The sequence below is a fragment of the Molothrus ater genome, chromosome W (genome assembly GCF_012460135.2).
Source record: "Molothrus ater isolate BHLD 08-10-18 breed brown headed cowbird chromosome W, BPBGC_Mater_1.1, whole genome shotgun sequence".
NCBI lineage: Eukaryota > Metazoa > Chordata > Aves > Passeriformes > Icteridae > Molothrus > Molothrus ater.
This window is the reverse complement of record NC_050510.2, coordinates 1,983,302-2,004,737: the sequence shown is the minus strand read 5'-3', so window position 1 is coordinate 2,004,737 and position 21,436 is coordinate 1,983,302. Positions and strand designations below refer to the sequence as shown.

Genomic DNA, 21,436 nt, shown 5'->3' with positions numbered 1-21,436 from the left:
GATAAGAGGGCAATAAATTCTTTTTCTCTGAAAGATTTAGGTGTCCTGTGGTTGCTATCTCCGTGCAAGTGCTTTCTTTAAAAAAAGTATCTTACATAGCATCGTTTCTATTTTAACATTATGTTATAATCTAAAACTTTATTTGACACTACTTAAGAAAATTAATACAGCATAACTTTCTAACATAACACATATAATATTCATTTTAATATTTGCAAAAAGCCAATCATAAAATACACATTTTTCACAGAAATCATTCTTCTTCCGGGTTACTTGATAGAGAGGGTTGACAATCGGGCTGTAATTTGGAATGTGCATTCTCTACAATCCCAAAACACCTAAAAAAAGCTTCTGTTTCTTTCTTGTTAGTTGGTGGAAACATTGCTGTTGTCTTGTTAATAATGTCCATTGGGATCTGACAACATCCAACTTGCCATTTTATTCCTAAAAGCTGGATCTCCTGGGCAGGTCACTTTATCTTACATTGTTTTATGGCTAAATCAGCTTTCAGAATTATTTGAAGTATTTTCTTCTCTTTCTCAAAAACTTCTGTTGTGTTTCCCCACTGTATACTTTAAGACAATTATACAGGGCAGACTCCACAATGAGTTACTGCCCCTTAGTTTTAACCACTCCCCTTTCACCAATAAGGAGAGACGAATGTGAAGAGATATAAATGAAAAAATAACAGTTTACTAAAAGGAAAAATAGAAACAACCAAGATAACAGCAATAGATACAAAAGTGCTGAGTCCTGCCTGTTATAGATGGATAATGAGATGATTGGCTCTCCCAATTAAGGGATGAATAGTGTGAATATTAAGAGAAGCTTTATTGATGTATAGTTATGTTATTGTAGTTTAGATGTCCTCTGTTCTCCCCATCTCCCCATAGTTCCCTCCCCCCCCCCCCCCCCCCCCCCGTATTGTTGCCATCAGACAGCCTGGGTCGTCTAGGACAGGTAGAAAGAAGGTGTGCGCTTGTGCCCCTTCCATGGGGCAGTTGGGAATGGAAAAGCTTGTTGCTAGGGGGGTGCAGCATGACAACACCTGACCTTCCAATCAAGTTGCAAGAAAGCAGTCTCCACCAGCAAACGGCAAAGAAGAGTTGACTGACAGACTCTGGGAGGGGCCAGGGTTGGCTGATGTAACCCCCTCAGGAGTATAAAAGACTGAGCATCCATCTTGAAGACGAGTCAGCCATGTGGTATGTAGCCACGAGGGCAGCTTTCAGGTCTGCTTTTCCTTATTTTGTCACTTTGCTGTATTTTTGTTAAGGTATAATAAACGTTTTGCATTTTTAAAGTGAACAGTCTTTTATCACATGCCCCTCCCCGGAACAAAGAAAACAATATGGCGGAGAAGTCCCCTTCTCCAGACCACGTGACTGAATGAAAAAACAAAGGAAAAACAACACAGAAACTGAGCCTCTGCGATTCCAGAACTCCCTCCTTCCCCAAAGAACAACCTGCGGGGGACAGAAACAAAGCCAAAACCTGGAAGAATTATTTTTTCCATAAAAAAAGAGTCACTGCTGCCGAGCTGCCTGCTCCATGCCATACGACAGGGGCAGCGTTCCGGTTGGCAGTTGGGGGTTGCGAAATACCATTTCCCGAGGCTGCGAAGGTCCCATCGGCAGTAACGGCTGTGGGCTGTGGCGAGAAAGTCCGAAGAAGTGTCTCTGGCAGCTTCGGGCAAGCTTCGCCCCCCCTTCCTTGGCAAAAGGCAGGCAGCTGGAACTTTCGTGGAGAGCGGGTCTGACCCCTCCTCTGCAAAAGAGCAGGCAGCCACAGCGAAGTTGTCGCTGTTATAGATACGTATTATAATATTGGCTTTTTGCAAATATTAAAATGGATTCTGTACGTGTAGTGTTAAAATAACTTTGTTATAAAGATACAGGGTTTTTTTTTCTGTTGTTGATTAAGCTTAGTGAAATAACTGATATGACTATGCTTGTGTTAAAAATGCCTGCTTGCATGGGATAACATCCAGTGAACATAGGATGAGGACACCTGCTACAGATATGCTAACTATCATCATTCGCCGTCTGAAGACAATGTGGGCCGGGGCCAAAACTGAAGATGATGATAAAAAAGGAGTAAAACCACAACCAAGGAATACGCATGCTCTAAAAAGGCGGATCCAAGGAGGAGGTATGCTAAACAATTCTTGGAACATGTAAACTAGTTTGGGGAAAAAGTTTACTATGCATACGGGTCTATGAATATGCAACAGGCTGATGTAAGGGAAAAGGTATTTAAGGGGTATCTCCGAAAATAACAGGGTGGTCTTGGCTGAATGCCAAGATGCACCCGGCCGTAATAACATTTGCTCTATGGTCCTTGTCTCCTATTGTCCTTTATTAAACTTTTTACATTTTCACAGGAGAGTGAACCTGTTTTTCACATCACAAAATACACTTCAAAGTAGATTCGGATTGCTAAATGAGGTTTCCTGGGTTGTGACTGGGAGACCTGCCCGAGACAACCCCCTCGGGAGCCTAGAAAGAACAATAGAGAGCCCTCTGTATGTCTGTTGCCTGTTTTAAAGGGACCCTGCACCTGCACCCCCACTACCCCCCTCCCTCTTCTGTGAACTTCGGTAAAGCACAGAAGTTTTGCTTCCCGAGTGTGGGTCTTAAAGGCAGTAAACGAATTTGGGCGGGTTGATTTAGAGAAGATATGGAAAATATGATTTTGGGTCACCTTTCATGTTAAACTCTTCCTCTTATCTCTGTGACACCCACACAATCATATTATCAATGTATTGCAGGTGTTCTAGAACTTCACCCTGTTTCAGTACAGTCTGGATCAGTCCACGGCAGATAGTAAGGTTGTGTTTCCACCCCTGGGGTAGTTGATTCAAGGTGTACTGGACATCCCTTAAAGACCTGAACCATATGCAGCAACATGCTAGCTCCTAGCAAAAAGACCAGATTAGTTTCAAAGGTTTTCAAAATCTTCAAAGTTCTAAAATGTTACTGTAATCAGCCTGGAGGAGAAGGAAGGAAAGAAAAGAAGGAGGGAAGAAAGATGTAGGAAGGTGTCTCCCCCATATGTTGTTCTTCTGAAGAGAAAAGGCTGAAGTTGTGATTATTAATCGTTCCCTATAGGTGCTTCCCAAAGTATAGAGGTGCCTGCAATACTGAATACATACACCAGATTGGTGTCCTGACCAGTGACGTTGTCATATCATAAGCCAATACTAAACAGTACCCCACAATGATAGTCTTAGCCCAGGCCCCAAGGACAATAAACATTACACCAGGGAACATGTGCTGCAAGTAAGGTATTACTGGTATTACAGAACAAAACCCTGAGACAAAATGCAACAACTGTGAGAGCGAATAAATCCACATTGTAACCTGCAACTATTAAACCGGTACAATGAACGTTTAAAACAATCTTGTTTTAACATGCTCTGGTCAGATCTGTTGTTATCTCAACCCTTCAAGCCCCACGCTGGGCACCAAAAAGTACTGTCGTGGTTTAAGCCCAACTAGCAACTAAGCACCACACAGCTGCTCGATCATTCTCCCCCACCTCCTCCCCACCCTGGAAGAAGGGGGAGGAGAACTAAAAGTAAAACTTGTAGGCTGAGATAAGAACAGTTTAATAATTGAAACAAAATATTATAATAAAAAAATATTTTAAAAAGAGAGATAAAACCCAGGAAAAACAAGTGATGCACAATACAGTTGCTCACCACTTGCTGACTGATGCCAAAAGCTGTCCCCAAAACATGATTGGCCTCCCTTCTTAATACCTCTCCCAGTTTATATATTTGGCATGATTTCTACGGTGTGGAATATCCTTTTGGTCAGTTCAGGTCAGCTCTCCTGGCTGTGCTCCCTCACAGCTTCTTGTGCAGCTCCTCACTGTCAGAGCATGAGACACTGAAAAGCCCTTGTCTCAGGGTAAGCACTGCTCAGCAACAACCAAAACCATCAGTGTGTTATCAGCATTATTCTCATATTGAATCCAAAACACAGCACTGTACCAGCTACTGAGAAGAAAATGAACTCTTATCCCAGACAAAACCAGGTCATCTGTGTTTCAAACTGTGGACAGTTTAGCTCATCAATTGCTAGCCTGCACCCACAGCTCCAGTGTGTATGAAGAGCTTCCCCATATGTCTGCTCTGAGAAACCATGGACTGTAGCTTTGCAGGACTCCCCACGGCACAAAAGGGCTAGCACCAAGCCAAAGCTCGGTTCTGTGATGGCAAATGGGAGGGCAGAACCTGGGGGCGGGGTAAACTTCTTAATGCTTCGATACTCCCTTTCTTTCAGGCCTTTCCCTTAGTACGTGGTTTTGTGTCTGTGTGAGTTGACACAGGCAGGCAGCCAGAATAACCACAAAAACATGGCTGAAATGAAAAGAGTAAATTTATCTCATTACCTTGCTATCCGGAGGATCCCGAAGCAACACCTGGGCGGAGACACTCAAGCGGGAACACAGCACCTTCAGGCTCAGTCCATGCTAGTAGGCAGTGGGGCTGCTGTTTGCACCCATTTATCAAGGGCCTGCGAACGCATATTTTACCACCATGCTGTGACTTCTGTGCTTTTTTATGATCTCTGAGCTTTGATCTTCTTTCTCCCAAAACAGGAAGCTCAAGCATGTCCGTGAGAGGGCCTCCAAGTCTCTTCAAAGATCTACGTTATCTCTACACAGAGATTCTACTTCTCATAACAGACAGGATAAACAGCAGTAGGCATAATACATGGAGTTTCCTGCACTGTTATTCTCTGAGCCTTGGCATTCCCAGCTGCAAGGTCCCTTGAGCAAATCTACCATCCTCCTCACCATTCTTCTACTTTTAAACCTTTCCTCCCAACAGTATCTGAAGCAGACAACCTTTCGGTGAAAAATGCGTATTTTATAATTGGCTTTTCGCAAATATTAAAATGAATATTATATGTGTTATGTTAGAAAGTTATGCTGTATTAATTTTCTTAAGTAGTGTCAAATATAGTTTTAGATTATAACATAATGTTAAAATAGAAACTATGCTATTGTTATGGTTTGACACTGGCACAATGCCAGTGCCCCCATGAAGATACATTCTCTCTGGTTTCTGCTGTGAGATGTGACCAGAAATAAGCAAAGCAGGCTCTTACTTAGGGAAAAAAGAACCAGAACTTTATTAACTACTCTACAACTACAGATAAAAAGGAACACACACACAGGGAAAATGAAAACCTCACAAATGCATTTCCTCCTTCCCCCACCAAATTTCCAACACAATACATTTATTCTTCAAATCACCAACTCTCGGTCCAGCACTACCTTTTAGACAATCAATCCTCAGTTCATCAAGAGGAGAGGAGTCCTTCTTGTACCATGAGCTTCCCCTGGAAACACAGTCGAAACTTCGTGTGTTTCCGTGTCACTCGTGGCACTGCCCGGAGAACATCTGCCGTTGTAACCTCTTCCTTTTCATGTCTAGTCCTCTCACCACTGAACACGGACCAGAGCCGCTTCTAGGGTTGTCTTTTAAGGATGCTCTGTCCCGATCCAAAAAAGGCACAGTCTCTCCTTTGAGACACCTGTCCCCACAATCTCTCCTTTGAGACACCTGTCTCTCCCATATTTTTTCACTCCCTAGAGCCGAAAAGCATCAACACTGAACCTTCTTGGTTCTGAGGCCATTGCCTCCCCCTAGAATGCAGTCTCTGTATCACAAAGAACATGAGTCTGTCCATAGCTATACAAAAAGAGTCCAGCAAAAGCCACTCCATCATCTCTTCCCACTAAGATTCTTCTCTACTCTTCTACTATCTCTTGCTCGCCCAAACCTCTCTCACACTTGCACATTTCTTTCCTCATCTTCCACTCTATCTTCCAAGAGAAGTCAATGATCTGTAAAGTTCTCATTCTCCAAAAAAGAGTTAAAAGCTCCTACAAGTGGCCGGCTGAACCCCCCCCTTCTTCTCCTTCCCAGCCGTGCTGCCGGCACAAGCCCATGTTTATCCAGTTTCAAAGTCACAATCTCAAGCACCGGCTCTCTCTCTCTCTCTGTGTCTCTCAAAGAAAGCTGCCCGATAGCTCCCGGTGTCTCTCTCTCTCTCTCTCTCTCTGTATCTCTCAAGAGAAGCTGCCCGATAACTCCTGGTGTCTCTCTTTCTCTCTTCCACCCTTCCACCCCCGAGCTCAGGCCTACCTCTCTCCCTACCTCTCTCGGCCACATAGCTTTTCCCCTCCCCCTGCCCAGCCAGCAGCTGGGCCGGGGGAGAGACCCGAACTCTTTCCCGCCGGAAACCCAAAAAAAACCCTCCCAGAAGAGAGCTCTGCTTTTAACCCCGTGTTCTCAGAAGCGTGTCCATGTCCTAATGGCCAAGTTAAATACCAATATTAAAGCCTAAATATCCATTAGCCCAAAACACAGCATCCCAAAAAACACATTTCCTGTCAAACCACCACAGCTATGTAAGATACTTTTTTTAAAGAAAGGATTTGCAGCAAGATAGCAGCCACAGGACACCTAAATCTTTCAGAGAAAAAGAATTTATTGCTCTCTTATCAGAAGAAACTAACTTCTTCCCACCTTGCTCAGCCCTGAAGATGCCGTTAGGATTAAGAGAAAGAAGCTGACACTGACCAGACAGAATCCTTTGTTTGAATGGGAGTTATGCATCATGTATGAGGTGTATGAATATGCAACAGGCTATTGTTTTTAAGGGTTAATCCTTTGTTAACGGGTGTCCTTTTTCAGGCTTATGTTGCCCAGAAAAAGGTACCTGGACTGTCTGTAACTCTGTTTTTATTGTCTCATATTGTCCTAATCCAAATTGTCCAAATTTTTATTACTCTAATTATATTGCTATTTTTATAATCATTTTATTACTATTAAACTTTTAAAATTTTAAAAACAAGTGATTGGCGTTTTTCACACTTTCCACACAGTGAGTCTCTTGCCAGAAGCATACAGGTTTACTTTGGGACTACAAGACAGGACCCTTCGAACTAACCCAGTCAGACTCCCCATCCCCAGCTGCTGAAGTCTCCCTGCACCAGGTTGGCATGAGGCCTTTAAGGCCTCTAAGACCCAGAATTACTGTTGGATAAAGCTGGATTCCCAAAGGAGTGAAACAGACTAGATCTCCTTTTCTAATAGAGCTGAGGCTTTATTTTAAGTCTTACTGTGTCCTTTTTCCAGAGTGAACATTTGCAGTCATGGCCTTGATGCTGCCTAGAGCTGCTGTGAGCCTGTGGGCTATGCCCTGGGTTTGTGGGAGATCAAGGGCAGAGATGTCCTCATTCCTTTGAAATGGGCATCGACTGTGCTGCTGTATACAGTGGAGCCAGCTCTGTGCTCCCTGCTCCAGGGAGCTGGTGTCAGAGCCAGACCATCTCATAATGCAAAGAGTTTGCCAAATCATCTGTCCTACCTGTACTTTGTATACTGGTGCTTTACTCGATCACTGTAGTTTGGAGCCCAGAGAAGTGGTTTTGCCTGAAGCATGCATAATAGGTCTGACTTCAATCACCTTGCACTAGCCAGAGAAGGTGGCAGTGTTGAGACCTGTGACTGTGTGTCCCCTCTATCCCCGGGGGGAGGGGTCTGTCCTAACCACACTGCATGGCTCTGGGCTCCTTTGTGTGACAGTGAGCAAGGGTGAAGGGGCACCTGCTCCCACCTGGTGTTTGGTGCAGCTAATTTTGTATGAGGAAGGTCCCACAACCACATTAGCCAAGCTTTTGGCAAGCCTTCTCTCCCACAAGAGGGAAGAAATAGTTTGGAACTGCAAGGCAAAGGGTGAATTGAGGGAGAGGAAACAGGACATGACAGAGAAGTGTGAGGTAGGAGCTGCTGTGGCCTCTTCTGAATGCTGAAGGGGCCCTAAGAGGACTTTGCCCTGCAATTCCTTCAGAAAAAGTAACTCGGACAGTGAGGGATGAACAGAGGGGATTAAAAACCCAGATGCTGGGGGAAAACTCTGTCCTGGTTCTGGCCAGAACAGGGTTCACTTTTGCAGTAGTCGGGAGGGAAGTTATTCTATACCACCTCACATCATTGCCGGGGGCGGGGGAAAGGGATTCTTGCTTCCGAGGAGAAGGGATTCCTCCGGGCTGAGAAAACATGGCAGACTAGTCTGGCATTTGTTTATTGTTGGGGGCTTTCCATGTAAATTCGTTTTTTTCTTATACCTTTTGTTATTAATATTGTTGCTGCTACTGTTCAGTTTTCTGATTTCATTGCTGTTTCCAGTAAATTGTTCTTATCTCAACCCATGATCTTCACCTTCTGTGCCTCAAAGTCTCAACTCGATCCAAACGACCCAGACCCAGTGGGAAGCGGGAGAGGAAGAGGGAGGGAGAGAGAACAGCCTGTGGTTTGGGAGAGTCTAGGTGGGGGCACCAAATTGGGGAGTACCATTCCTAAACCACGACAAACACCTTGCTGGGAGAGGTTTAATTCAGCAGAGAGACTCCTCTGGGCTGGAAGAGCCCCACGGCTGCTCTTCTTCAGTCCCACCTTACTGCTTGGGCTTTAAAAAAAGGAAGGCAGAAGAGAGGAGGCAGGGATTAAGTACTAGTCGGCTCTTTGGAAGAGACCACCAGATAATTAAATTATTCATAAGCATCTAGGAGAAAACAAGGCAGTGCCTGCCAGCACTGGATGCTTGAGAACAAGCATCATACATGTATGATTCCTCCTGATATGAGCAGGGCTGGGGCTGTAGATGCAATGCCACTTGGCTGTAGCAATGTTTCTAGTCCTAAGGAAATGCCACCCAGGTGAGGATGTGAGTGCCCAAACAGACCTAGAAGTGGTTGTGGAGGGGTGGCTGGTGATGGAAGAGCTGTGGGATGGCTGTTTCAGGTGGTTCAAGGGGAACTAGAGCTTCAAACCCCTGGTCGAACAGGGTCTGTGCTGGGACAAGCGTCTAGGAATGAGTCCTGCAGTGGGGCCTGGTGGGGCAGTCCAGTCCTGCCTAAAAAATCAATCAGGGAAAAGAAAAACCTGCCAAAAAAAAAAAAAAAAAAGAGGAAACGAGTCCTACAGGTACCTTTGGGTGGAGAGGAAGGGCTGGGTCCCTTCACACACCTTTTCACTCGGGGAAAAATCAATCCTCTGGGACATGTTCCCTGCAAAGCCTTGCCGAGGCCGCAAAGAGACCACCTTCTACGGGTCCAAACCTGCCTCTCACTGCCCGAACCTAGGCGCGCGGTCCAGTCAGGTGAGCCCGGGCACGCAAAGGGCACTCGAGCACTCTCCTCTCGCCCCTCCTGCTTGGCTGCAATCCTTCCCACACGTTTCCCTTTCCTCGGGTGCTTAGCCAATCGCTAGGCCAGGGTAGCTCGGATGGCTGTCGTAGTGGGACTTTCCGCCTGGATTTTCGCGTTGGTGGATTTTTGCCATTGGCTGCTCGACCCGTATTGCCCTATAGAACAGCCACAGCAAGGAAGGCGCTGCAATTGATTGATGGGTGTTGTTATTGGCTCGTTATGATTGGGAGAGAATAGGAACGGGGCGGAAGAGGGAAGAGTGCGCGTTTTTTTTTTCCTCGTTCCCTCGCTTCCACCTTTCCGATTGGCTGAGATGGTAACCGGACGGAATTTCCGATTGGTCAGCGCACGCTGTTGTTAGGCGGGTGAGGCAGCGCGAGGCGGAGTTTCCTCTTCCGATGAGTCGGTTCTGAGGTTCGCTCAACGCGAAGCGTCCCGTCGTACCATCGCTTCTGCGAGTCTGTCCAAAACCTACTGTCACCCGTCTTGAGGAGCTGTTGCCGGCCGCCTCGCCTTTTTTCCTCTCAGCGCCATGGCCTCAGGATCCGAGTAAGTGTGGGCCGTCCGCCGGCAGGCGGCGGCCTAGGCCCGGCTGCGGTGGCGCTGGGCCCGGCTTGGCCTAGCTCTCCTTACTTCGCCTTCGCGCGGCGCTACCCAGGCTGGGCCTGACGGCGAGCCCAATCCTCCTCCCGATCTCGCTGTGTCATTCAGGTTCTGAGGAAGTGGGGGTGGGGCCGGGAGGGGGATGGGCTGCTCTTCGTGTTTGCCCAGCCAGGAGCTTGTCTGCAGCGGGGCCCTAGGTACCGCCACCCTTCGCCTGCCGAGTCTCCTTGGGAAGTGTTGAGTAATGGGGGGCGAGACCTGGCCGGGGCCGTCTCGCCTGGGCTAGGCCTCACCCAGGGAAGGCTTTGTTTTCCAGAGCCCGGAGCTTTGGGGTGAGCGGCTGGCCGGGACATGAGGGGGAAGAGGCGTGTCCTGGTCTCCTCCCCGCAGGTCCGCAGCGGCCCTCGGATCGGGGCTGGAAGAGACTTGGCATTGGAAGAGGAAGATTTGTTGTACCGGACTAGCCCCTGTGGCAGCTGAAGCAATTAGCTATATTTTTGTCTCTAGTGTCTTGCCTCACTGTCTTCAGTTCCAGGCTGAGGGTCATATTTTGTGCTCCTCAAAAGTCAGTTGAGTAATACTGGCTTCTCTGCGCCCAGCCCATGTGTGCAAGTCACTTCACAGTCCCTTGAGAGGAGTAAAAATAAAACCTAAAGCTAATTTCCAAATCCAAGAATACTTCAAGTGACTTGTTGGCTTCACCAGAGGCTCTTTCAGTCCCTTTAGTGTCTGTGGTTTATCTTCTCCTTTTCTTTTGCAACTTCTGCAATTTAGACCCACTTGGTCTTATTAAGTCAGTTCCAGCAAGGTGTGCCAAGAATTTAAGGTGTGTGGTAGAGCTTGTGATGGAAGTGATGGTCTCAGAGGTGTATTTTGAGTCTGAGATGAGCAGTGTTATTAAAAAGAAATGTATGTTTTTGCAAAGTTGTTCTCAACACATAGGAATCAAAAAAAGTTCCCGTACAACTGGAAAACAGTTACTTCTTAGTTACAACTTTTGGGTCAATGCTGTTGGCAGCCATCTTGTCTAATTGAGCTTTAGCACAGAGTATAGCATTGCAAGACCTAATAGAGTGTTTCTGAAAAAATTCTTGGGTTTCTGTGTGTACCTGTCTGAAACAGTATCTGAGAATTTAGCATCTTGAGCATGGGTATGAACTCGCTGCTTGATTGTCATGTGGTGTTCCAGTAAAGCAGCTGCAATCATCAGATATTCCACTCATTTACTTCAAGGGATTTTTTTTAAATACTTACCCAAAGAAAGTAGTTCAGACTGTAATTAGGATGTTCAGGGTGGTAAAAAAACACTGACAGATTTTATCTAGGAAGTGAGTTCATGAGGGTATTGATAAAAAGGTACACCAGCATACAGGAGGCATGACTGTTTTCATTTTTGTTACTAAACCTGGAATAATTTTGAGTTGGTGATTTTTCATTGTATATTTAACATAGACATGCAGGAACAAGTTAGTTTGCTACTTTATGTGGAGCTCTGAAGGTTGGTAGTTGTTTTCAGAAGATTCAGTAATTACCTTCTGATCTCACTCTTCATACTGTCTACCACAATGCATAGCCTCTGGGCATTATCACATGCTGAACAAGGAAAGCTCTGACACAGAAAAGTGATGAAGTGATGTAATTGTAGAATCACAGAATGGTTTGGGTTGGAAGGGACCTTAACAATCATGTAGTTCCAACCCCTCTGCCATGGGCAGGGACACCTTTTGCTAGACCAGGTTGCTCAATGCCCCATCAAGCCGGATCTTGAACACTTCCAGGGCCAAAGGCTGGAACTAGATGATCTTTGAGATCCCTTCCAACAAAAAACATTCTATGATTTTATGAACCCACAGGAGAGACGCAGTGATAGCAAATGGTGATAATAATATTCTAAATTGCTATTAGAAGATGGGTAGTGCTTGTCTGTCAAAGTCCTTACTCTTGTCTGTAAGAGAAATAACATTACTTTCCTGTGTAGCTGTCATAATTTCTTAAAACCTTTTTTCTTTGTCAGCAGAACTGTTAGTTCAGATAACTAAAGCTGACCCCGTGCGTTTAGATACTTACACGCTGTGTTTCTTGGAGAGCTTTTCAGTTGCTTTAAGTGCAGCAATGTACTGACAACACTGATCCAGTTTTGCTTCTTACTTAGGAAAATGCAGATTCAGTTCTTCAGTACTAAAACTTTTTTTCTCACACTCAGCAGAACTAAGTGGACATCTTGCTGTGCTCTTCAGCACTGCTGTGTGTTCAAAGATATCTGAACTTTTTTTCCAGATATATATAATACAACTTTTGATTTATTGGAAGTTTTGGTCCAAAAGCTTCCACTTGCTGCCCAGTTCCTCTTCCATTTATTTTTATCTTGTATCCCAGACCATTTTTTAGGCTGCACAGCAATTTCTGCATCCTGAGGGGCAGCTGCTCAGTTTCAGTGATGACTTATGTAGCCAAAGTCTGGCATTGGTTTCTTATCAAAAGGCCTTTGGATCCACATTTCATGTGCAGAAGGATACGATTTGCATTTACACTTTGAATAGGCTAAATTGTTTTTTTGGTGTCCCTTAGCCTAAGTTTTAAAATATACATGCTAAATTAATTTCCAGTGTCCAGGAATGTTGAGGCAAGGTCCTTACAAGTAGGTGGTTGTTTTTATACACTGTTTTAACCACAAGATCCTGTTTAACATGATGATATATTGGTTTCTTGTTGCACTCTAAGTTTTCCTGGAAATCCCAGACCTTTTAGGACTTTACCCAGACCATGTTTTAGGTTTAAGAGGGAATGAATTCATGAGCTCCTCCCTGGAGGTATCCAATAGCCTTTCTTGTGTCTGCTTTGGGTTTAGAAAATGAATCTGTAGCATCTCACATGGTCATTGAAAGGGATGGATGTTGATTTCTCACCTCTTGCATTCTTTAATGAAGAGAGGAAAAAGATGGCTTTTAAAAATGCAGTGAACATGCCAAGTGATGCACTGCTGATACAGTCTGTGTTTATGCTGTGTAGCTGCTTGTTCTGCCACTTCCACTCGAGGTTTGATTTCTTCTGGTTATTTTGTGCCCAAAACAGCAAAATAGAGCCAAAGCGTACATCCAGCACCATTGTCCGCAAAGCTTCCTACTCTTTGCTGGTGCTTGCTGTTTGCTTAGGACAAAGGAACAAAGGAAAACTTCTTTTTTTTTTTTTTTTTTTTTTTTTTTTTGAGAATCAAACCAAACTGTGCTAAGTTTCTGTTTTGACCTTAGTCACTGGCACATCTGGACTGCTTTGAAAGAGTATGCTATTGTGGCTGGCTAATATACAACTTCTAAGAGCTCCTTAGGAATCAGTTGGTCCAAGTTCATATTTATTTTGTAAAATGAACTATTTGCTATATTAGATTTTGAAGTAAATAAATTAATCTGCCTTTCTTCCATTTCCTTTTTGTTTGGTGTGCTCGATTTTGTCAAGGCAAATGAATTATGTCACATATCTTATGGTGTAGTAGGCTAGAGCTGCAGTGAGTCCTGTGATGGTATTATGAAAAGGTGCTTATATCTTCAAAAAAAAAGTAAACCCCATTTTTCATGAGCACTTGAATATTTCTACTGGCTTGCTAGGTTTAACTAATAGGCTTTGACAGCCTAAACTCTTACAACTCTTCCTGTCAGGAGAGCTACAGCATTGTCCTTTAATTCCCCTATTTATCTGGGATTTGACACTAAACAGACTTGAACTTTTGTTTCTGTGGCAGCAGTTATATGTGATTTCGATGAGTCTGACTAATTCTTTTAGGCAAAGCATCTTAGAGTCAGCAGCATCTCACTGACCACTTCTTTTTATAGATAGCTTCATAGCTTGTATCCATTTCAGTAGTAAATTGACTGATGCCAGACCCCCTTCCTAAACCCAGATTGGCTCCTCTTCCAGGTACCTCCCCCCAGTTTATATACTGGGCATGACATTCTGTAGTGTGGAATATCCCTTTGGCCAGTTCGGATCAACTGTCCCAGCTATGCTCCCTCCTGGTTTCTTTTGTGCAGCTCCTCACTGGCAGAACATGAGACACTGACAAGCCCTTGTCTCAGGGTAAGCACCGCTCAGCAACAACCAAACCATGAGTGTGTTATCAGCATTATTCTCATACTGAATCCAAAACAGCACTGTACCAGCTACTGAGAAGAAAATTAATTCTTATCCCAGACAAAACCAGGACACTTGCAAACAAGTATAGTTTCTAAAAGACAAGACAACAAAGAAACCTGTAAAAAATGGAGAACAAAACAGGTGCGTGTGAAAGGGGGAGCAATATCACTTGGACTCTTTAACTTCTGTTTTCTCTCCCAGCTCTAAAGGTGATGACTTATCAACTGCTATTCTGAAGCAGAAGAACAGGCCTAATCGGTTAATTGTTGACGAAGCCATCAATGAAGACAACAGTGTTGTGTCACTTTCCCAGGTGTGTCACCTATAAAAACAAAGCATTTACTCTGACAATTTGCAAGCTGTTGTTGTCTTTTAACTTGAAATCTAATTTTGCAACATGAATCTAAGTATTTGTGTCAGAAGCTGCAGCAGTTACAAGTGAGGGAGGTGGGTTAAATAAATAATCATATATAATAATTATTAATAAATGAGAACATATATTCTAACTTTTAGGATTCACTTGAGCTCATGCCCTTAGTCTGGCTTTAGGATTAGATCTTGACTAGTGTAGTGAAAACCCCTGTCATTGTAGGTCTAGTATATTGCTTCTAAGATGTAATCCTTCGAAGTCAACCAACTCTCCTTCAAATGCTTGAATTCATAGAATCATTAAGGTTGGAAAAGACCTCCAAGATCACTGAGTCCAACGTTTGATGAAACACCACCGTGTCAACCAAACCATATCACTAAGTGCCATGTCCAGTTGTTTCTTAAACACTTCCAGGGATGGTGACTCCATCACTTCCCTGAGCAGTCTGTTCCAATGCTTAACAACCCTTTCCGTGAAGAAATTCTTCCTTATGTCCAACCTGAACCTCCCCTGGTGCAGCTTGAGGCCATTTCCTCTTACCCTGTCACTGGTTGCTTGGGAGAAAAGGCCAACTCCCACCTGGCTACAACCTCCTTTCAGGGAGTTGTAGAGAGTGATAAGGTCTCCCCTGAGCCTCCTTTTCTTCATGCTAAACAACCCCAGCTCCCTCAGCCACTCCTCATATCACTGACTCTCTAGACCTTTCACCAGCCTTGTTGCCCTTCTCTGGACATGCTCCAGCATCTCAACATCCTTCTTGTGAGGGGCCCAAAACTGGACACAGTACTAGGTGTGGCCTCACCAGTGCCAAGTGCAGGGGGACAGTCACTTCCCTCAGCCTGCTGGCCACACTATTTCTGATACAAGCTAGGATGCCATTGGCCTTCTTGGCCACCTGGGCACATGCTGGCTTGTGTTCAGCTGCTGTCAACTAGTGCCCCCAGGTCCTTTTCCACTGGTCCACTTTCCTGCCACTCTTCTCCAAGCCTGTAGCACTGCATGAGGTTGTTGTGACCCAAGTGCAGGACCTGGCACTTGGCCTTGTTGAACCTCATACCGTTGCCTCAGCCCATCAATCCAGCCTGTCTAGATCCCTCTGTAGAGCTTTCCTACCCTCCAGCAGATACACACTCCCACCCAAGTTAATGTTATCTGAGAACTTACTGAGGGTGCAGTTGATCTCCCCATCCAGATTATCAATAAAGATATTAAACGGGACTGGGCCCGACACTGATCCCTGAGGGACACCACTGGTGACTGGCCACCAACTGGATGCAGCACCATTCACCACCACGCTCTGGGCCATACCATCCAGCCTCTTCTTAACCCAGCAGAGTGCACCTGTCCAAGCTGTGGACTGCAGCATTCTGCAGGAGAATGCCATGGGAGACAGTGTTAAAGGCTTTACTGAAGTCTAGGTATATAACATCCACAGCCTTTCCCTCATCCACTAGGCAGGTCACCTGGTCAGAAAAGGAGCTCAGGTTGGTCAGGCAGGACCTGCCCCTCCTAAACCCATGCTGGCTGGGCCTGATCCCCTGGTTGTCCTGTGTCTGCTGTGTGATTGCACTCAAGATGATCTGTTCCATAATCTTGCTGGGCACCAAGGTCAGGCTGACAGGCCTGTAGTTCCCCAGATCCTCCTTCCAACTCTTCTTGCAGATGGGTATCCCATTGGCCAACCGCCAGTCCTTTGGGACCTCCCCTGTTAACCAGGACTGCTGACAAATGAATGTGAGTAGCTTGTTAAGCTCTTCCACCAACTCCATCAGTACTTACAGGTGAATCTCATCTGGCTCCATAGACCGGTGATGGTGTAAGTGGCTCAGCAGGTTACTAACTGCTTCCTTCAATTGTTTTGTAAAAAGTTTGTTCTAATGCTGTTATTGGTTACAGGCAAAAATGGATGAACTGCAGCTGTTTAGAGGAGACACTGTCCTGCTAAAAGGAAAGAAGAGGAGAGAAGCAGTCTGCATTGTTCTGTCGGATGATACCTGCTCAGATGAGAAGATTCGCATGAATAGGGTTGTTCGAAACAACTTGAGAGTGCGCCTGGGTGACGTCATCAGGTGAGGACTAGTTTGTTAACTGTTGTGTATCTCTGGGTTGCCGAAATAATTTGTGCCCTGGCTTTGAATTGTTTTGGTCCATAGCAGAGACAGGGTCCTGCAGGAAGTATTCTTGCATCTTCTGGAGGAGGTCACAGAAATGTTTTCAAGTGTGTCTTACATCAAGGATCTCAATTTACTTTTGCATGTCTTTCTGGCTGTATGCATATTCAGATTAATACTAAGATTCTTGAAGACTCTTTGGGACCTTCACAAGCCCTGGTCCTGTCGTTAAGTAGTTGAATTACCCCACTGTTGTCATAGTATTCTTCCCAAATTTACATTGTCAAATGAATTCACAAGTTTTTTCCATCTAAATTTTTTATGTTCGCAAGATAACTGAAAGCTAGTAAGCAACATTGTAATTGATCTTATAGTATGGCTAGCTCAAGCACTGAGCTGCCCTATAACAAACAGAAGTTAAAACTTGAAGTAGTCAAATATCAATATTGAAAATCTCTGAAGGTTGTTTGTATACCAATTTTTGTTATAAAATAATTTTAAAATTACGAATGCTGGAAGTGTTGCAGGAATTTTGTACAATGCTTGCAGAAGGTAGTGGGAAAGCATTGAAGGATACATTTTGACTTACAGGAGGCAGGTTCCATTCTATAATGGGAGTGGAAAGAAAAAATATGTCAGCATTTCTTAAACATAAAAATGCTAATTTGCAGGTTTAGATATGTGAGAGAAGACAGTTATTTCTCCTGAGCATTCTTCTAATCTGGAATGTTGTGCATGTTCTGGGAAAATTGGAACCTGATTTCTGACACTAGACTTCCAGGGATGATATCTGAAATAATCCTTAAACAAAAATGTGTTTCATATGAACTGTAGAGGAGAGGGACAAGTCTGTTTCACCCATCTCTCTACCATTAGAAAAATGCAAGTTTTAAACGTGACTGTAGTTGGAAGAGTGTTTTGAGCTAGTCTGTGGATTTAAAATAAAGGTGAATCCTTACTTTATATGAGGTTACTGTTGGAGTAATTTCTAGTGTGACAGTTCAGCCGGTGCTATCCCCTTCTCTGCTTGGACTGTCTGTAACAGTTCTCAGCCTTTCAGGTGTGTTACTGATTGTCTTGGCTTCATTGCAAGGGTCAGAGAATTTTCACACCTCTTGCACACAAAGTTTTTCTTGCTGATCCTGAAGTACTTACTGTATTAATTTCTTTGGCTTGGTTTCTGCCAAAATCCAGATTCATGCACTAATCGCTTCCTGCTTGTAGTCTGTCAGCTGTTTTCCTTCAGTGAGTCAGTCTGTCTTTTCATTTACTCTTCTGCTATATCCTCACTGTAAAGCATGTAGTTAAAGAATCTCCTAATAGTCTCTAACAAACTAGCATATGAAACTTGCGTGCTCAGCTGCAGTTGCCCGTAGGCTTTTTTTTAGCCGGCAAAGCCAGTTTGAGTTTTCTGCCTCTGCCGCAGCTTGATGCTCTGATGTATTGCTATAGTAGGCTGTTGGCCTACGTTGTAAAATAATAGCTGAAATTTTTATTTAAAAGGGGGGAAGGGGCCTTCAGACTTTAACCTAAATGTTAATTTCCACAAAAAAGGATTGACAGACACCTAGCTATCCCTGGTTGGTACTGAGAACCTTTGTTCAGAATCAGGTTTATCAGCAACAGGAACTCTATTCTAAGTTATGAGGAAGAGAGGAAGGAACAAAGATTTCCTCTCAACTCCCTTTCCCTTACAGTTAGTTCAGCAGTAGCTCATGCAATCACAGAATGGTTTGGGTTGGAAGGGACCTCAAAGATCATCTAGTTCCAACCCTCCTGCCATGGGTGGGGACACCTTCCACTAGACCAGGCTGCTCAGAGCCCTATCCAATCTGGCCTTGAACACTTCTGGGGATGGGACATCCACAACTTCTCTGGGCAACCTCTGCCAGGGCTTCACCACCTTCACAGTAAAGAATTTCTTCCTATTATCCAATGTAAATCATCTCTCTCTCAGTTTGAAGACATTCTTCTTTGTCCTGTCACTGCATGCCTTTGTAAAAAGTCCCTCCAGCCTTCCTTGTAGGTTCCCTTCAGGTACTGGAAGGTGCTATAAGGTCTTGCTGGAACCTTCTCTTCTCCAGGCTGAACAGCCCCAACTTTCTCAGCCTCTCTTCATAGGAGAGGGGCTCCAGCCCTTCTTATCATCTTTGTGGCCTCCTCTGGGCTTGCTCCAACTGGTCCATGACCTCCTTATGTTGGGGGGGCCAGAGCTGGACACCATATTCCAGGTGGGGTCTCACAAGCACAGAGAGGGAGAATCCCCTCCCTTGACCTGCTGACCACGCTGCTTTAGATGCAGTCCAGGACACAGTTGGTTTCTGGGATGCAAGTGCACATAACCAAGTCATATCAAGCTTCTTGTCCACCAACACCCCTAAGTCCTTCTCAGCAGGGCTACTCTCAATCCATTCTCCACCGAGCCTGTACTTGTGCTTGGGATTGCCCTGACCCAGGTGCAGGAGCATGTGTTGAAACAAAAGTTAGCTCATGACTCTTACAGGTCTTGAGGCTGCATTAGTAACTTGTGAATGTATCTTGGGCACAGCAAAGGGGAGCCTCAGAAGAGTGGGGGGGAGGGGAGATAGTACTAAACCCTTCAGCAGTTTTGGATAGGGCTGAGAGGAGTGAAGGAAAGCACATGTTGAAAAGACTAGCTCTTTGATGGGCATGATTTTTGCCTTGTCAGCATTCTTATGCACGTGGGAAGTCTCCATAGGGCTTTGGAGGGTCCTTTCTGGCATTTATACTGGCCTGAGAAGAGACATCACTGCCTTTCCCAAACTTGCGTTTAAGTCCAGCATGATATGGTTAACTGAAGTTTTCTTCTGTTGCAGCATCCAGCCTTGCCCAGATGTGAAATATGGCAAACGTATCCATGTGTTACCAATTGATGACACAGTAGAAGGGATCACAGGGAATCTGTTTGAGGTCTATCTCAAGCCATATTTCCTGGAAGCTTACAGACCCATCAGGAAAGGTAATAGCACCTGTTATTGAAGTCCTGATGGCAGTGAATGTGAGCTAGTCCTGATACCAAATAAAAAGAATTTCTGGAAGCTTGCACAAATCTCCATGGAGCATTAGACTAACGACTGTAGAGTAAGATTTTGTTGTTGTGGATTTAATTTTTTCCTAAACTTCAGAGGAAAGAGTGATATCTGTTGCTGGCTGGTAGAACAGCTTGATAGTTCTCTGTCATGGTTTAATCCCAGCCAGCAACTAAGTACCATGCAGCTCAGCTGCTTGCTCACACCTCCTCCCTCCTTCTCAGTGGGGAGGAGGATTGGAAAAAAAGTAAAACTCATGGGTTGAGATAAGAACAGTTTAATAATATTAATTATAATAATACTAATAATAATTGGAGAGAGAGAGGGAGGGAGGAATAAAACCCAAGAGATACAAGTGATGCACAATACAATTGCTCACCACCCACTGGCTGATGCCCAGCCCATCCTCGAGCCGCAATATGTGGCTCCTGGGCAATTACCCCCAGTTAACATACTGAGCCTGACATTCTATGGTGTGGAATATCCCTTTGGCCAGTTCAGATCAACTGTCCCAGCTGTGCTCCCTCCTGGTTTCTTTTGTGCAGCTCCTCACTGGCAGAGCATGAGACACTGAAAAGCCCTTGTCTCAGGGTAAACACTGCTCAGCAACAACCAAAACCATCAGTGTGTTATCAGCATTATTCTCATACTGAATCCAAAACACAGCACTATACCAGCTACTCAGAAGAAAATGAACTCTTATCCCAGATGACACCAAGACATTCTCCTGTGGTTTTTTGCTACGCGGGATGGAAGGACATCAAAAAAGGCTTAGGTCAAAGTCAGTTTAATGAGATTTTTCTCCTGAGTTGCTACCACTTGATGAGATTTGGGAGTTGCTCACATATTAATCAATGGGTTAGATATACTAGCTGGCACCCTGACTAAATGCACTTTTTCCAAAGTAATTTAATTAATAACTGGGAAAGTGCATAAAAAACAAATATATGTTTAGAGATGTGCTGGTAGCACTTCTGCTGGAACAAATAGGTCCTAATACAATATATACACAAGTTGAATTTATCCAGCTTCTGTAGTCCAGTTTACCTAGGATTCATAGTGCAATATCATGTATTATTCTTTTTTTTGGAGCCAACCAATCTAGTTATAATAACTTCAAAATTAATTTAGATTAAATAAAGGCTTTTTGCCATTTTTAGAAATGTTAAATTGAAACTGGATGGAAAAGAATCATGATACCTTGCCTTTGTGTTTTATATTTAGGCAGAATATTATTTTTCTATTGTTTGCTGGTTTTGTTTGCTGTTTGTTTTTGATGAAATTTGATGGTGCTCGAGTGGTCACAGTACATGCAGCTCTTGAATTTAAAATGCAGAGTAGTGTTAAAAATGCCAGCAGTGTATACCTGTGTAACCCACTTCATTGTTCTCTGGGGCTGCTGGTAGTACAAGGGTTGACGTTTTGCAGCAGGCTACTGAAATGTGGGGTTTTATAGGTGACATCTTCTTGGTGCGTGGAGGGATGCGTGCAGTGGAGTTCAAAGTGGTGGAGACAGATCCAAGCCCATACTGCATAGTGGCTCCGGACACAGTGATCCATTGTGAGGGAGAGCCCATCAAAAGAGAGGTGAGCAGAATCCTGCTGTGCAGTTCTACTGAATCCCCTCTGTCTGAAATCTGTTTTAGTGACACTCCTTAAGAGCAGCAGTGTTTGCAGTTCCTGTTTTGGCATTTTGTGTATTGAATGTAATGATTAAAACCTCTGGTTTCAGGAGATGAGCTGCTGCTGAAGATAGAGAAATGTGCTTCCAGTATCCTTCCTCATATGCTGAGATAGCACCAGTGTATAGGTTTGCTGATGAGATGCCATACTTTGGCAGCAGCTCTTTTGCATCTGCTTCCATATATCTCACGCTGGACTTAGATTCATCTTTTAATTCTAAAGTTCCCTTGATACCTAGTAGGGAGGGCTTACAATGT

General features: G+C 44.3%; 1 protein-coding gene and 1 long non-coding RNA gene across 3 annotated transcripts in view; both read left to right on the top strand.

Moving 5' to 3' along the window:
- Window positions 1-1,292: 1,292 nt before the first annotated feature.
- On the top strand, window positions 1,293-6,875 carry LOC118701525 (uncharacterized). Its single transcript, XR_008508932.1, has 2 exons — window positions 1,293-2,151; window positions 4,609-6,875. It is a non-coding gene; the product is annotated as an uncharacterized LOC118701525 (long non-coding RNA).
- A 2,738-nt stretch (window positions 6,876-9,613) lies between these two features.
- Window positions 9,614-21,436, top strand: part of LOC118701502 (transitional endoplasmic reticulum ATPase-like) — a 50,552-nt gene continuing 38,729 nt past the window's right edge. The window contains exons 1-5 of one of the 2 annotated variants that reach the window (XM_036406148.2): window positions 9,614-9,783; window positions 14,167-14,278; window positions 16,232-16,404; window positions 19,284-19,426; window positions 20,953-21,083. In XM_036406148.2, the coding sequence (XP_036262041.1) occupies window positions 9,767-9,783; window positions 14,167-14,278; window positions 16,232-16,404; window positions 19,284-19,426; window positions 20,953-21,083 (576 nt within the window). In that variant the 5' untranslated portion in view covers window positions 9,614-9,766. The remainder of the gene's footprint in view (window positions 9,784-14,166; window positions 14,279-16,231; window positions 16,405-19,283; window positions 19,427-20,952; window positions 21,084-21,436) is intronic. The other variant, XM_054517771.1, reaches the window with a different exon arrangement.